General features: G+C 42.0%; 1 protein-coding gene across 1 annotated transcript in view; it reads right to left on the reverse strand.

Annotated features, from left to right (window-relative positions):
• Positions 1-16002, reverse strand: part of LOC141910372 (regulating synaptic membrane exocytosis protein 2-like) — a 52255-nt gene that overhangs the window by 13387 nt on the left and 22866 nt on the right. The window contains 7 exon segments of the mRNA XM_074801105.1: positions 485-612; positions 1252-1364; positions 3979-4028; positions 4678-4912; positions 5986-6097; positions 8548-8768; positions 15015-15865. Of these exon segments, the coding sequence (XP_074657206.1) occupies positions 485-612; positions 1252-1364; positions 3979-4028; positions 4678-4912; positions 5986-6097; positions 8548-8768; positions 15015-15865 (1710 nt within the window).

Raw genomic sequence — 16002 nt, forward strand, 5'->3', positions numbered from 1 at the left:
CTGTCTGAAGAATATTCACATCTTAACAAACTGTGACCAAAGAGTGACGACTTTCAAACACTTTTAGTTTCCCTTAAAACATGGCTTCAAGCTATGATTGATTTTGAAGACAATTAAACCGATGCCATGGTACTGCATTTGTAACTTTCATGTTTTAAACGCGACTGATTTTAATCACCTACGATGAACTCTGTCTGAAGAATATTCACATCGATACAAACTGTGACCGAGTGACAACTATCAAACGCTTTTAGTCTCACTTAAAACATTGTTATTCATGCTATATAAGATTGATTTCAGAGACAATTGAACCGATCATAACGTGTAACTTTGTTTATACTGAAACATAACAGATGCCACTGACACGGTTTTTTCCAATTCATTGTAGTTACATAATGGAACGTCGATGACAAGTCGAATACAACAAATTCAGGGTGCCACGTTCTCCTTCCCGGCGCGAAATTCAACCAGTAAATATACATACCTTCGGTCAGGCAATAAATACAGTTTACAGAATGGATTTCTCGATGAAGTTGAACTCGGTTGAAGGTCGACTGCTGAAAGTACCGTTACTATTAACTGATAACTCTGCATTTCATACCATAATTTCAACTGAAATAATTACAGGGAAAAAAAGAACTGAGTGACATATTTGCCAACTGTATACATTAAGGCGGGCGTCGGTCATTTTGTGGATACGACCGGGTTCAACTGGTTGCACAGGTTGACTGCTATGCAATCGTCAGTGACACTATAGCGTGACTGGGAGAGATGGTTGCATCATATCATAAAGTAGAACATGAACGCCTCGCGTGGTCGCATGGGCGCGCAGGTCTTCTGGTCTTTGCAGCACAATCATCATCTTTAAATTGTATGAAGGAATAGGAAGTGGGTATCAGGGACCAGTTGCTTAAAAGGTTTCGATTCAGATCTGAATAGCATTTCATCCATATAACTGCCAACTTCAAGTTAGCTCTATCCTGAATTACAAGGTTTATTTATATATGCCTGGGGCCATACTTATATTTTTGTGGCCCTTTTTTCATTAAATCACCCGAAATACTGGTAATTCTAGTTACTTGTTAGGGGGCCACACCTTACTGTATGCAGAGATTCAGCGAGATGACTGGAAAATGTGATACAGTCTAAGTGACTTTCTACACTGTAAAATGGTTTTGTTGTCTAGTAGGAGTGATATATGGTAAGAAAGGGTTAACTGTAAACTGAGTGCCTGGTTCCATGAACACTTACCTGTATGCGCCCACTACAGATGGCGCTGTGTACCCGTCGTTTAGCCGCACCCGGCGATCCAGGTGACGTTACCGTCACGCTCGGACGATTTAACGTCTTATCTTCATTGTAACCTAGCAACGGAAAAATAATCGACGGTCAATTTATAATCGGTTAATTAATCTAGAAAATTTCCAAAAATTTCAAATTTAAGCCTCTAATTTTCAATTTACGATCATAATTGAACAGAACATTTTGAAATATTTGATCATTCGTAACAGACAAATTTTTCAAGAAAAATAAAGAATCAATTCAAAATTTTTAAGTCAACTGTTAGTAAACTGCACTCAATCGTTGTGTTAAACAGATTAGTCATTGGCAAACCAGTTATCCTGAAGTCAGTCAATCAAATAAAGCTATCGATAATTAGTAAATATGTTAATCTATGTTAATTTCAGTATTTTCTTAAGTCAAAAGCGAAAAACCTTCATTCACCCGGATAATTGTGTTAATTTTGCACGCAGGATAAAAACGGTAATTTCTCTTTTTTAGATTAAAAATCAAGCTAGCTGTATATACATTTGCCATGGTTCCTTTTCTTGTAGCTGGCGAGAGGGTGGGTCCAAGCGGTAGATTTGTGCCCGCTATTTCATGTTAAAATTTAGAAATTTGAAAAAAAATCAGCGAAAAAAATCCATCATGGCAACATTCAGAAACCACAAATAACTGTCAATTTCAAACATCCCATTCTAGATTGTTGACAACGTAGTGATCTATGGTCAAGTGAAACATTGCGTAATCTCTGTCCTGTTTGTGGTTCTAATCTGAATCAGAATTGGATGCTTTCCAATTCTACACGTAACGGGTAACTGAAAGGTCACTGACCAAGGTTAGTGAACTCACGATTCCAAACATCAGCAGAGTCACGGAATGACACAATCTGGTGACTCCGAATATGCAGTATGACGCGGATAATTGTACGCGCTTGGCAGTGATCAAACTGTTCGCACGAGATAATTTACAAAATGACCAGTACAGCAAAGCTATACCCAGACAGCATTTGGTAATCTGGCGCTGAAAGCCCCAAACAAAATTGGACAGTTTAGTCTATTCTGGAATCCATTAGCTTAATGAAATAAAACACTTTTGTTGACGAAAATTTAAAGGCCATCCAAAGTATTTTGGAATACAGAAAATAGCGCTTGGATCCACCCTACTGCATAATATTTGATTTCTGATTTTGATAATTCATTATCAGATTATTAAACTAAAGAATTAATCAGTAATGAAAAATAAAGTACATTGATCCATATCAAAAGGAACCTCTGGCAAGCGTAGGCAATAGTCTAATTTTGATTAATAGCAATGTTTTTTTGGTTAAAGTTTTTTTCTGCGATGTAGATTTTAGCATTTCGTCATATAAACCAAGCATTGAAACGATAACTCACCGTGAAAACAATTCTTACACTTCAACCAACTAGATGTTAAACAAAATATCAAAAATCAAATTCCTTAAAAAATCCATGAATCATCGCGACCCTAAATGAGCACGTGGGGTACCAGCAACCCACCAGATGGCGTGAGTAATAGTCAGTCTTGCGTAAGTCCAATCATATATCTCCACCCTCTGCATAAAACACACTTGATGGATCCTCACTTGCAGCAAGTGAAATCCTGTGTTGTTGCAGCAGTTGATGCCCTACTGTACACTAGCACACCCGGTTGCAGCCTCCTTCAGCAGGGATTTGAACCTGATGGCATCGCTAGACTCAGCCAAGGCAGGAAACCCTGCCACACTAGACCGGGTGCGCAGGTTCACGACACAAAACCACACGGTGCCAATCTATTGAAAAACCCAAACTAAGATAAAACGGGATTTCTGATTGGCTAATAATGACATCATCTAAGCTGCGCATGTAGCTGGCTCTTGGTCTAGTGTGGCAGGGTTTCGTTCCATGGCAATCTCGATGCCATCAGGTTCCAACCCCTGTCAGAGGAGAATGACCTGGTGGATTCTCAATTGCACGATTGGCAATGCCAGTAGTACACACAGCTAAACTCAACATTTTATTCGAAATTTAAAACTGAAACAATGTTACTTCCTACGTTTAGTCGTACTTGAAAATTTACGTAAAGGACAAAATGACTTACCGCCATTTATCGCGGATAAATTCGAATTAATTCGATAAGTGCTCATGACTTCTATCGCGTCGACGAGTCATTATTTTTTTCGGCAAAAATTTTCATCAAAATAATTTCATTGAAATATGTCGTCGTGATGAAAACAGGATTGTTGCAATAATCCAGCGCGAGTATGTGATACGTCGATATGTCAAGGGACGCGATGACTAAATTTATAATTGAATTAACAATCTAACATATGTCACCACGGTAGCAGCAGACGCGCTGTAGCCGTCTGTCATCGTGCTGATGTTAATTGTTGCAGCGAAAACCATTTTTTGACCAGAAATATTGTTGTTTTGAGGCATTATCTACTGGTTTGATGTTTCTTTTACCCCTCAATCCTCAGAGCATCGCTTAGGGCATTAACAGCAGGTCTATAGTTTCTTTTTCCCTTCAACCCGCTGCAATGAGCACCGCTTGGGGCATTGTTAGCAGTTTTGTATATTTCCCTTCAAGGCATTTTAGGAAGGTTCCAGGTCAAGAAACTCTGCCGGCAGCAGGATATAACCCTTGCTTGAGGAAATCAGCGTCCAATGGCCATTTAACAATTGTTTTTATTCTTACCTCTTAGATCCGGTCGTTCTCTAAGCTCCAATTCTATTGGGTCGTTTTCACTGAAAAAGCGGGAAAAGTTGATGAGATTTTTGAAAAATAAACTGAATTCCTCTTGTAAAACCAGGCCAGGGTATCTATGAAAAAGAAAATCGAGCCTAGCTCATTTTCCCGATAATTGGATAACAAACATTGACTGGATTCTAACAAATTTAAGCTCATAATTAGGTTGTAGAATCAGATGGTCCACAACATTTTCTTCAAGACCAAGATAAGACATATAGATCAGAAAAAAACATGATAGTCCTGTGTAGGTTTTCATTTACCTCATGAAGCTACTATGTGATAGAAGTGGTAGTACCAGTTCATTCAGTTTCTATAGCGCCTTTCAACGGCACTTTCCCATGAATTGTTTATCTACCCCCAACCTATAACTCTAACCATTTATCAGTCATCTCTCCCTAGGGAGAAGTAACATCCGAGCAAGGAGTCATCTATCAGGCCGGGTACCCATTTACTCCTTGGCGGAGAAGTGCCTTGCCCGGGGAAACTATGGTAATGTACGGGGTTCGAACCCACAACCTGGCTTCCAAGAGTTGAACACTCTAACCACTCGGCCACACCGAAGCTCCATTATCAGTTAACCTACAAGTACTACCTGTTTTCATATTGATTGATTCGATACAATACAATACATATATCTGCACTAACCCGTTAGCGTTGCGTTGTACGATCAGCTCCACTTGCGGTTCTTGTTTCGATTCGAATATGATATCGTAAACTTCCTCGAACGTGGCGCCTTTCAGCGATCGTCCGTTCCATTCCAACACTTCATCGCCCGGTCTCAGGTGCCCGACCGTGTCGGCTATACTGCCCTTCTTCACCTTCGTTATAAACGCGCCCAGACGGCCGGATTCCGTCATTTTACCGCCGATCACTTTTAAACCTTTACACGAGAGAGAGAAAAATACATCGTTTCTTAATGCGATTGATGGAGTTTTGGAAAGTAAATAACAACGCGGTTTAAATCATTACCACCACAGTTCAGAGAAATTCCTGGATCAGCTCCTGGGGCTGGTTGCATAGTCATGGCTTATCTTTAAGACCGGTCTAAGACCAACTAAGTTCTGTAGCCAATCTAATAACTTAAGACCAGTCTTTAGATTAAAGACCGCTTTTGGATATAAGTCACACCTGTGCAACTGGGCCCCGAGTTCTAACCAGAATGGCCTGGCCTGACTACTTTCGGACTCCAATCTTGATTCTACTATAGACTGGTCCCGTAAGAGCTCTACCATGACTAGTCCAACCTCTTCATCACCGCTCTATAGACTTCATCCAGACTGGCTTTGATTTCCTGAAGACTAAACCTCAGAACTCACAGACTGACCCCACCCAGTTAGGACTCGATACTCTCAAAGCCATTCTCTGGCTGACTCCATTTCTTGATGACTCGCCCCGGATAGTCCCTTCTTTAACCCTTTCAGTGCGTCTACACCGCAGGGCGGTGTATAAATCGGTGATGGATTTTGCTACTACACCGCACTGCGGTGTATTGATGTAATTAGTAATAAGTCTTTATCTCTATTGAAAGATGGCAGCACCTGTCAAACATAGTGAAATATTAGTAACTAACGATACACTGCGCCGCGGTGTAGATCCCTATAGTGGTATTCACGTTATTCAAAACACCGGGGTGGAATTTTTCAAATATTTCAAATTATCTCCAGCACTATAGGGTATTGATAAGTCAGCACTGAAAGGGTTAAACTGGCAGGCCCCACCCCTGAGGACTCTACTGAGACAATACTCTCAATATCCTTCCCCGACTGACTCCATCTTTACATGACTCACCTTGACAGTTCCCAACCCTTCAACCTGGCTGGTCTAGCCCTTCCTCTGACCCCTTCAGGACTCTACCCACTATCAACATTCACCTAACTATTTCACAAATCGTTCTAATTGCTAACATATAGAGAAATGAATGAAATAAAGAGTTTAGCGTACCTAAGCACCTACCTAGTATCGAACCACTATCCTTCTGGCCACTTCCCTCAACCGACGATTTCTTCAGAATCATGTGACCGATTAGTTTAGTTCCATCGCCTGACCGCTGCCAGGTAACGGGATGCTGCAACGAAATAAAACGACCAATCAAATACAGGTTTATCCGAATATTCACTTATCTCATCACCTACCTTATCAAAAATATCATAGCATATTTGTTTAAGTTTAAAATCTCATTGAAATATCTTGTTATTTTCAAATTGAATATTTATACAAATATAGTCAATGTCCCTTAGTAGAATTCAGACTGGTAAAACTCTACTCAAGAGTTGGTATCAAATACTGAGTAAGAGTTTGTGAAATACAGTAGACTCTGTCTGTTACTGCGATAAAGTTGAGACTGGTAAAATATTACCCTGAGTTTGGTGAAATATTACCCCGAGTTGCTGTCAAATACCGAGTAAGACTTTTGTGAAGCACAGAAGACTCTGTCTCTTACTGCGGTAAAGTTAACACTGGTAAAATTCCACCCCGAGTTTGAGTCAAATATTGCATAAGGGTTTGAGAAATGCAGTAGACTCTCTGTCTGTCTCTAACTTGTGGTAATTGAGACTGGTATCAAATAATACTATAAAGTTGAGTTTGATGGAGTCTACTGTGTATCACAAAGTATCGAATATCAAATACTTACCCGAATTTTATACAAAGTCAAAATTGAAACATGTAAAGAAAGTCATCAGAACATACGATTGTAAGTAAGATCCAACGATACTCGTGAGGGCCAATCAGAGCTGAGATTACAATTCCTCTATTTAGGGTTCAGTGATTGGGTGATATTTCAATATTCAAACTAGTCTGACCGATAGGAACTCAGGTAAAACGTACATCTTACTTTCAATGAATGTTCTGATAAGTTTTAATCGTGACAATACATAAAGCAAACAACATTCCACTCTCTCTTTCATCCCCTCTCTTCTCGCTCACTTCATCTCTCCCCTCTCATTTCTCTCTCATCTTCCCTATCTCCTCTCCCTACTACGTACTATCTCGCGTTTGCTCTTCCCTCTTCAAGCCCTGCCCTCCTCCTGACTGATAAGAGATAAATATAGATTTCAATTAAAACTTGAAGGTTTTCAGTCAATAAACGTGAGCGATGTAAGAGAGAAGACTTCTACAACATGATTGTCACATGGAATCCCAGGTCAGTCTGGCCTCGTCTAATAATTGAAATATATCTTAAGCTAAAAGGCTCAGCACCAGGTCTTTCCAGAAAGATGGCTACCTCCTATGACATCACTTATTAGCCTATCAAAGCAACATCAATTGCCATTTAGACTGCTTTCTACAGATTCTGGGCAGATTGTGAGGATCCGCCAGGTGTCGCTAACGGCAAAGAATATAAACTACTGTGGCAAGTGAGGATCCACCACGTGCGCTGGTGTGCAGTAGGACATGAACTACGGCAGCAATAGAGGATTCTACTTTTGGCAAGTGAGGATCCACCACGTGCGCTGGTGTGCAGTAGGACATGAACTACTGCAGCAATAGAGGATTCTACTTTTGGCAAGTGAGGATCCACAGGTGTGCTCACGTTCAGCAGGACATCAACAACTGTGGCAATAGAGGATTCTTGTTAGTCAGGTCATTTGGTAGCACAGATCAGTATGGCTTGTTCCTTGAGGAGTTAATTATGTCATAGGAAGTAGCCATATTTCTGGACAAACCACCTAAAGAATTTACACACAAACCCAAATGCTGAACATATTCAGTTACTATATAGATACTGAGCAACAATGAACAGAATGACCTTGACCTATCTATCAGTACCGGTGTGTAGAATTGGTAGCGGAAGCATAAATACAACAATAAAAGTGCGCGCACGCGAGTTGCTATGACAACCAACGACGAGTACAGGTCGCCGAGATATATACAAAGCGTCGAAATAAAAAAAATTCATGAAATTAATGATAATTATGATTATGATAATGATTATGGCGCGAGATACGAGAAAAATTTGTCAGCACTACACAATGACGACGACGCAGGACAAGATGAAGGGTTTAAGCAGAGGATATCACTATGACGACAACACAGGGGGCGCCACTAGAATTATAGTAATATAGATGATGATAATAATAGGCGAACTAGAAAGTTCTAAAAACCGAACAAGCGCTCCGTTTAACCCGCCCGCCACAGACGACCTCGAACTCGGATCACGTATATATACGTATACAACACGAATAAACGAAACAATGCCACTACCCCCGATCACCGTGGTAATAACCGTTCGTCGAATTTACGCGGTTAGCGATCCGGCGTGTTTTTTTTTTCAGTTTACATTTCTCTCGCCGCTTTTTTTGTTTTGTTTTCCGTTTCTCGATTTCGACGATAAAATCGAATCGTGAAAGTTCCGCGATCGGTCGCGACGCAGAGAAAATACGAACGAAAAAAAAATCGATTCTCGCCGCCACCGACCGGAAAGACAACACGACACCAGATGGCGCTTGAGCAGTACGGAGTAGTTTTTTTGTTAAGGAGCGTTACGTTTTTCTTTTCTTTGTTTAACTACTATACCTTATGGAGCAGGTCTTGATCATTTAATGTTTGGGAACTAGAGGACATTGTATCAATCCCCGAATCTTTTATTTGGGGTTCAGACCAGCCACAGTCATCCTCCATGCTTTCACCTTCACCTTGTCCGAAACGAACAATTTTCTTGTTGCGGGCGTCGGACAAAGTATCCGTCAACGCGCCCTGTTTATGCGACGACGCATTGTTAGCACTTTCTAGTTCTCCTAGAAAACAAGAAAAAAATAAAAATGTGACTCGCGCAGAAGAGAGAGAGAGAGCGACGAGCGAGAGGGAGAGCACGCCTAGAGAGAGAGAGGGTAGAAACGCCTGCACACACGCCATGGGAAGTAAAAGAAATAAAGAAATAAAATCGTTCCGACAAATTGTGAAAAACGATACCTAAAACGTGAAGGATGTCGTCTGCCCGTTTCTGACATCCGTAGGTTGCAAGGGAATGTTGCGACTTTGGAAAGGCGCAACAAGCCGAATAAATAGACCAATGAAAAAGCCCAAATCCGCTTGTCCGATCAAAAATTTGGGAGAACGACAGTAAAAAGGAATATGGCACAGAGCGCCACCTACTGGCCGAGACATCTTTCACGTCCAAAGTGCGCATAAACAGCATACAATGATTTTTACATACAGATAGAAACTGGAGTCCAAGTTTTACGGGATTGAAGCTACATTTCATCTCGAGCATCGAGAGTTGGTATCACGATAAAATCAGACTGGATTCTAACCCGAAGATTACAAGGTTAAAGCTAAAACGCGTCTCTAAAACCAGGGCACGGGCATTACTACAATTTCAAACTGTCCCGACTGATTTTCGACTGCGACGCAGTTCCAAGATATTATGTAGCTGCGCGATTCCTTAAAAATTGGACTCCGTTTAGAATGAATACATATGATATAAATATATATATATATATAAATATTAATATATATCAATGGTTAATCAGTATGCCCGTTTGTGTATTTCTTCTCACCGCTAGGAATTTTTTAATTTTCGCCGCGAGCATTTCGTCTTTTTTCCATGACTCTTCTTCGTAGTTACGATTATTGGGATAGGGCTCTACGCAAAAAACAGCTTCAGTCAACCACACTGCGAACATCATCGAACATCAATAAAATATCATCACGAGATATATACAGAAGAAGAGAAAGAGAGAGAACCAGCGTCACTGATCAAGTCGAATATTACAACGACACCGAACAGCCGAACCTCGTTTTAACGGACGACTCATCGGGGTTATCGTATGGAATGTAGGATTTCGTCTTAATGTTAAGACAATGAGGACTCTATTATGTTCAACTGTGGCGAGTGAGGATCCACCAGGTGCGCTAGCGTGCAGTAGGATGTCAACTACTGTGGTACTAGATCCCACTTGTGGCAAGTGAAGATCACTAGATGTCGCTAGCGTGCAGTAGGATGTCAACTACTGCGGCAATTGAGGATTCCACTCGTGGCAAGTGAGAATCCACCAGGTGCGCTAGTGTACAGTAGGACATCACCTACTGCGGCAATAGAGGATTCTACTTGTGGCAGGCAAGGGAGTGTCCACTAGGTGCGCTAGTGTGCATTCCCACAACAACTCCAGATTTCATCTCTGATTCATGTTATGTCTATCCATAATTTCTTAATTTCCATGAATGGTAAAGAAAAATTTTGCTAATCGTGCCCTTAAGACACAAATCTAGGTTCATCAAGGATGTGATGTTCCTATGTGGGAAGCTAGAAATCAAGAAAAAAAGTTGAAAATGAACTAGATTTTGACCTTGTCATATTTATAAGCACGCCATCTAGCAAGGTAGCTGGTGGCATAGAGTCCTCATTTACTAATTTCACACTGGGTGAACTATCGCTTGTAACAAATAGATTTTCTTGTCTCGTGGAGTTCGTTAAAACGAGGTTCTGCTGTAGTATGAACACTAATTACCGCCAATACCACCGCGATTGCCGAGGAGGTCGTCAATGCTGATATCACCTTGGCAACATCCAGGTACAACAATCGCAACCAGTGCGGTAACTAGGTACCGGAAGGTAAACACCTGGGTTACCATGGATACCCATGCATATGGATAGGACATCGTCAGCATCAAAATTACCATGTGTAACTGTGTACCAGTTGGTTGCATAGTTACCTGGGTGGAAACCATGGAGAAAAAGGGAAAAATGGAGGGAGGTAATTACAATGCAGATAACCGATGCTGCGGGTTCACCATGGTTACCAAGATCGTTACTGGATAGATTACCATGGCAATTGTAGCCATTGGTAACGAGATACTAAGTATTACAAATACCATTATAGTTACGATCGACTAGGATGGTCATCATGGTGGCCCCATAGTTACCAGGATGTTACCATGGACACTCAGGTAACAATGCTTAAGCGCGACTGGTCATATTTTCTCAGCGGATATTCGATTTGAATAAGTATCAGATTATTATTGCAAGGGCAAATTCATCTTGCTCAGTTCTAACAGGACTGCCAACCTCCACTATCAGTAACAAGTCGAACATATCTTTGCGATGTAAAAGAAAATGTTCAATCAGTTTCCCAGGACTGCCAACCTCTGATAAATAAGGGACATTTTTTCAGAAACATTTCATTAAAATATGAATGATAATGTTCAAACTAATCAGTAATCATCGTTAAGACCGTCGGTAAGAGATTTCACATTTCCCATTTCCGTACACATTTAACAAATCAAATCGGTATCTCTTGGGACAAAATAGTGAAAATCAGGAAAAGCTTCTAGCGGAACCCTGAAAGTCTACAAACAGCTTCCGGATTAATGAAGAAATCCCACACTTCAAATTTAAAATTATACGATCAAATTTATTATCATGAAACCACCTGATGATGGCTGTTAGTCAACAGCCGAAAAACCCCGTGTTCATTGTTATTGTGGTTTCATGATAATAAATTTGATCGCATGATTTTAAATTCGAAGTGTGGGATTTCTTCATTTATCTACAGTATACACGGATTATAGTGTGTTATTTTGAAAGGAAAATTCAGATTTCAACAGTCGGAATATTCGATGACAGAAATATGACCAGTCGTCACACGTGGTGACTGACACTCGCACGGATATCACATCAACGACCAGTGTTTTCTAATTAACAGTTTAAACACAACTTAATTCGAGGAAACAACATTCGCCATGGATCAGAGATAGTGAGATATAATACAGCCAGAGAAGAGACATAAGCGAAGAGATAATTCACTGAAACATAAACATCGAAATTAGCCCGGACCCGGTTCCATAGTTCCATAGTTCTTCCGGTGGGAATTTGCCTCTCAGTTTAGATATTTGTAAACAACCTCATCAAGCGCCAACCGTGGAACTGGCTCCGGAGTATTTAATTTGATTTTTTTTTCATCCCTGACGCACACTTTTTAATCGTCTTTTCGAAATAATATTCCGTACGCGAATTCGATCAGAAATCGAAGCGAAGGAATTCCGCGCGGGATAAGTACCGAGTTGTTCGTTCCCGTTCGTAGAATTTCGCGAACGTGTCAGTGAATTCCAACAAAGAGTGCGTTCAGCGATGAAAGGGTTAACAGCCGCAGGGATGAAGATAGCCTCCTGGGTGCGGTTTCGTGAAAAAGTTTAAGCTTAAATCGGTTGAGTTTGCTCTGTTTTTTCCTCATTGACAATGCGAAGTAGCGAGTAGCGATGAAACAAAATATATCAGTCAAACTTGATTCAAGAAACTCAACCCTGGACTCGGTTCCATTGCTAAGTAATCAGAAATCTAAAATGAACTGTTTTTGAATTTAATGAATTTTTGCTTTGAGTTTTCGCTCATTACGGTCAGTTCCACAGATCGTTGCTCTCATTTTATCAAGCGATCAAAAAAGGTACTAATTTTTCACTGAAAGTAGAATCAAATCTAACTCATAACAATGGAACTGAGTCCAGCAAATCGTTTATCATATAATTACACATACTGGTTGAATTTTCATTAGGTATTTATTTGGTGTATCAAGCCAGGCCATTGGGGTTAAAGTTAAAACTGGTCTATAAGCCAGTCACTGCAGTCAAAACTGACTCATGATTCTGCGATATTATTAGGCCAGGCTATAGGGAAGTTACTGAATTGGAGATTTACGATACAAAAATCTAAACAAAATACACATATTCACACATAAAATATCAAATAATACAAAAAGTTCAGAATTTTGAAACCTTTGAGATAAGGCTTAAGAAGTTGCTACCTTGTTTCTCCTTTCTGCTGAGTTTTAAAGTTGACCCGGTCATCCACCTATCTCCGCTGTACATTATAACCTTTTTTCAAAATCACGATCAATCTAGCCACAACAGACCCGGCAGCTATCGAAATCGCCTGATTACAAATTCTATTGAGGTTTACAAAAGTGACCCAACTCATGCGGAGAAACAAGGTATCATTCTATTTTAGCCGAAAAATAATTATTCGGGCGTGAAATTTTTGGTTGTCATAGATTAAAAAGACTGCGATTGATTTTAGGGTCACCGAGGGGGCAGGAGGGGTCCTTATATAATAACGATTTTTATTTCGTCTGATATTATTCAAACAAGGCGTCGAATTAATTTCAGGTCGGCCATGTGCTCGCGATTAATGCACGCAGAAATTCATAAAGCAGCAGCAGCATCATCGTCGACGACGACCAAGGGTTTTAGATGCTGCCGTACCTAACCGTCGCTATGGCAACGAGCAACATCGCGATGCATATATACACGGCGGCGCGCAGCGTAGAACGGAGTCTCCGCGCGACGCGAATATAACCGTTTTTCAGAGTATAGAGGTTAATCAGTGAATGGGTGGGTACTACTGGCGCGCGACGACGCACGCCGACGCCGCGAGAGGGTTAACGCCGGTCCTCCGATACGCGTACGCGCGGCTAATGCGTAAACAAACAACGCCGCGCGCCGGTTACCGTAGCAATGTAAGTGTTAGTAAATAATAGCGAGTAATATTAGTAAAGAATTCGTATTTCCGGTTCGCGGCCAATGATACCCCCACTCGCGTCCTCACAACAACGCCGATGGTCTCTCAATGTCAGGTTTCTATTCATACCGGTATCGCGCGCGTACTAATACACGCCTCTATAACCCCTCTCGTGTGACAATGCTAACAGGAAATATCTACGCTTAATATTTTATGGATATTTACTCCCCCCGTTCTGTTCTAAACCTCGCCCGTCCCCCCTCCCTCCCTCCTATCTGATGCGCGGTGATCCTACTGAAAATACCTCTACTCTACATCTCCCTGATGCGCGACAAACCATTCGTGGAAAATATCTATATTTTCACATTGTCACTACCTATCTGTAAGATTCTATCAGGGGTGGCCACTTGGATTTGACTTGCTCTTCCCCCGACTATTCCCTGGCATGCACGTTATTTTCCCTGACTTGGTCTGTTAAAGAATCCAATCATTTAACACAGTCAAATACGCAAGACATAGACGGAAACTGCTTGATGTTACGCGTGATCTAGCAACCTCAACAAATTTCCATGACTTTTCCCTGATCTTTAGCTGTTTTTAACACAATTCCCTGATTAGCCCAGACTTTTTTTAAGAAAAGAAAATTCCCCGGTTTTTCCCTGATTTCCAGGTAGGTGGCCACCCTGTCCCATCATAAGCTTGCCTCTTCTGGATCCCCATGTCAGCCGGTCGGCCATATTTCAATCCCGTATTTGCACAAACTATTCATAGATATATTTCATATCGTGTTATGATGCTGAATACCGGTTGTTATTGGGAACCGATGACGAAATAAACCCTCGCCGAATAACATCGAATCTCTGAATGGAAACTATAGACGCGCGCGCGCGCGGACGTAATCTCGATACTTTTATCGTTTTCGCGTAAAAAAACGAACAGACTTTTCTGACTAATTTTTATATTGATTGTCGCATTTTCAAGCTACGCGTTATCAAGGGAAAGAACCATGGAATTTTTCGTTCCATTCTCGCATTGCTGTGCGGGAGAGGGTCTTGATCTATCGGGGGAAGGAACCTTGAAGTTCGTTATAGGTAGATCTCGTGTTTCCTGGTAGGAAGTCTGTTAATGTCACGTATCGGAGGGGGAAGGTCCTTGAAATTATGTTCAGTTTACTTCTCGCATTGCTGTGGAGAGGGCCTCGAAATTATACTATAGTCTATCGCTTCATACTTCTGTGGGGGAAAGGGGAGTTTTGAATCGTAAGGGGTGTTGAAACTATTTTTAGTACGGCTTTGATTAACAGTGGGGTCGAAATCCACTTTTTCTTCTATCCGTAAAACCATTTCGTAGATTATTTCAAACAATCGCCGCGCGTTAAAGGGGTAGGTTTATGGGCCCGGGGGGGGGGGGGGGGGGGAGATCGGGGCAAAAATTTATCCAATAAAAAAACCAAAATGAAACTTTTCTTTCGAAACTAAAAACGAAACGCACGACGAATGTGACAAACGAATTTGAATTAATCTCCTCCTACCTTTCTCGCTGACGCTTTCGCTCTCGATTTCCGGTTCCTCGCCGCAGCTGGAGCACTCCGGAGTCGAGCGTATCTCGTCGTCGGAGCTGCTCAACGATCGTTGTCGTTGTTTTTTGCCTTTTTTGTGTTTATGCGGTTTTGGCGGCGGCGGCCGCGGGCAGTCCGACGGATCGGAGCTCAGCGAGTCGTTACGCAACATGCTTTCGACTTTTTGCCGGTTGCGCTTCGACGTTTTGTTCGCCGCCGAACTCGGGTCGAGGTGCTGCATTTGGATGTTGTTCGGGCCGCACGATTCCGCGGTGTTGTTCACCACGACGACAGTCCGATCTAACTCGCGCTCATAACTATTATTATCCACGACGACTAGGTCTTTATTCGCCGTCGAATGATTGTGTCCGCGGTCGCCGTTGCGATCGCTGCCGCCGCCGCCGCGGTCGCTGCGACCCGACCCGACGCGGCTCAACTCGCGACGCTCTGCGCTCGGAGGACGCGTCGACGACGACGGCTCTCCTCCGGCGCCGCGGATTCTACGATCGTTGGAGGAGTATCCGCGGTCGCTGTGGTGCGACGAGTGTTCGCTCATGCGGTCGACGTCGTGCGGACTGCCGCGTCGACGTCGGTCCATCTGGTCGTCGTAGTTACGTCGCTCGGGTGACTCACGGAATTCTCCGGCGCCTCCTCCGCGTTGTTGTTGTTGCTGTTGTTGTTGTTGGTAGTGGTCATGATCGCGGATGTCCTGTTCGCGTAGATCTCGCTGGGTCGACGAGTGATCGACGAGGTCCCGGGCGTCGCGACCCTCGCGGTACCGATCTCTATCGCTAGAGGTCTCTCGTCTGCGATCCAAAGGTTCCCTAAATAAATAAATAACATTGAAATCATTTTGTGGGTTCACATTAACTGTATAGCTGTGGTTCTTCCCAGTGACAACTACAAGTTATCATAGTTGGCAATAGAGCCTTTACATATAGTCAGCCATTATTCAAATTGA

This window comes from Tubulanus polymorphus, chromosome 8, assembly GCF_964204645.1.
Source record: "Tubulanus polymorphus chromosome 8, tnTubPoly1.2, whole genome shotgun sequence".
NCBI classification, from domain to species: Eukaryota; Metazoa; Nemertea; class Palaeonemertea; order Tubulaniformes; family Tubulanidae; genus Tubulanus; species Tubulanus polymorphus.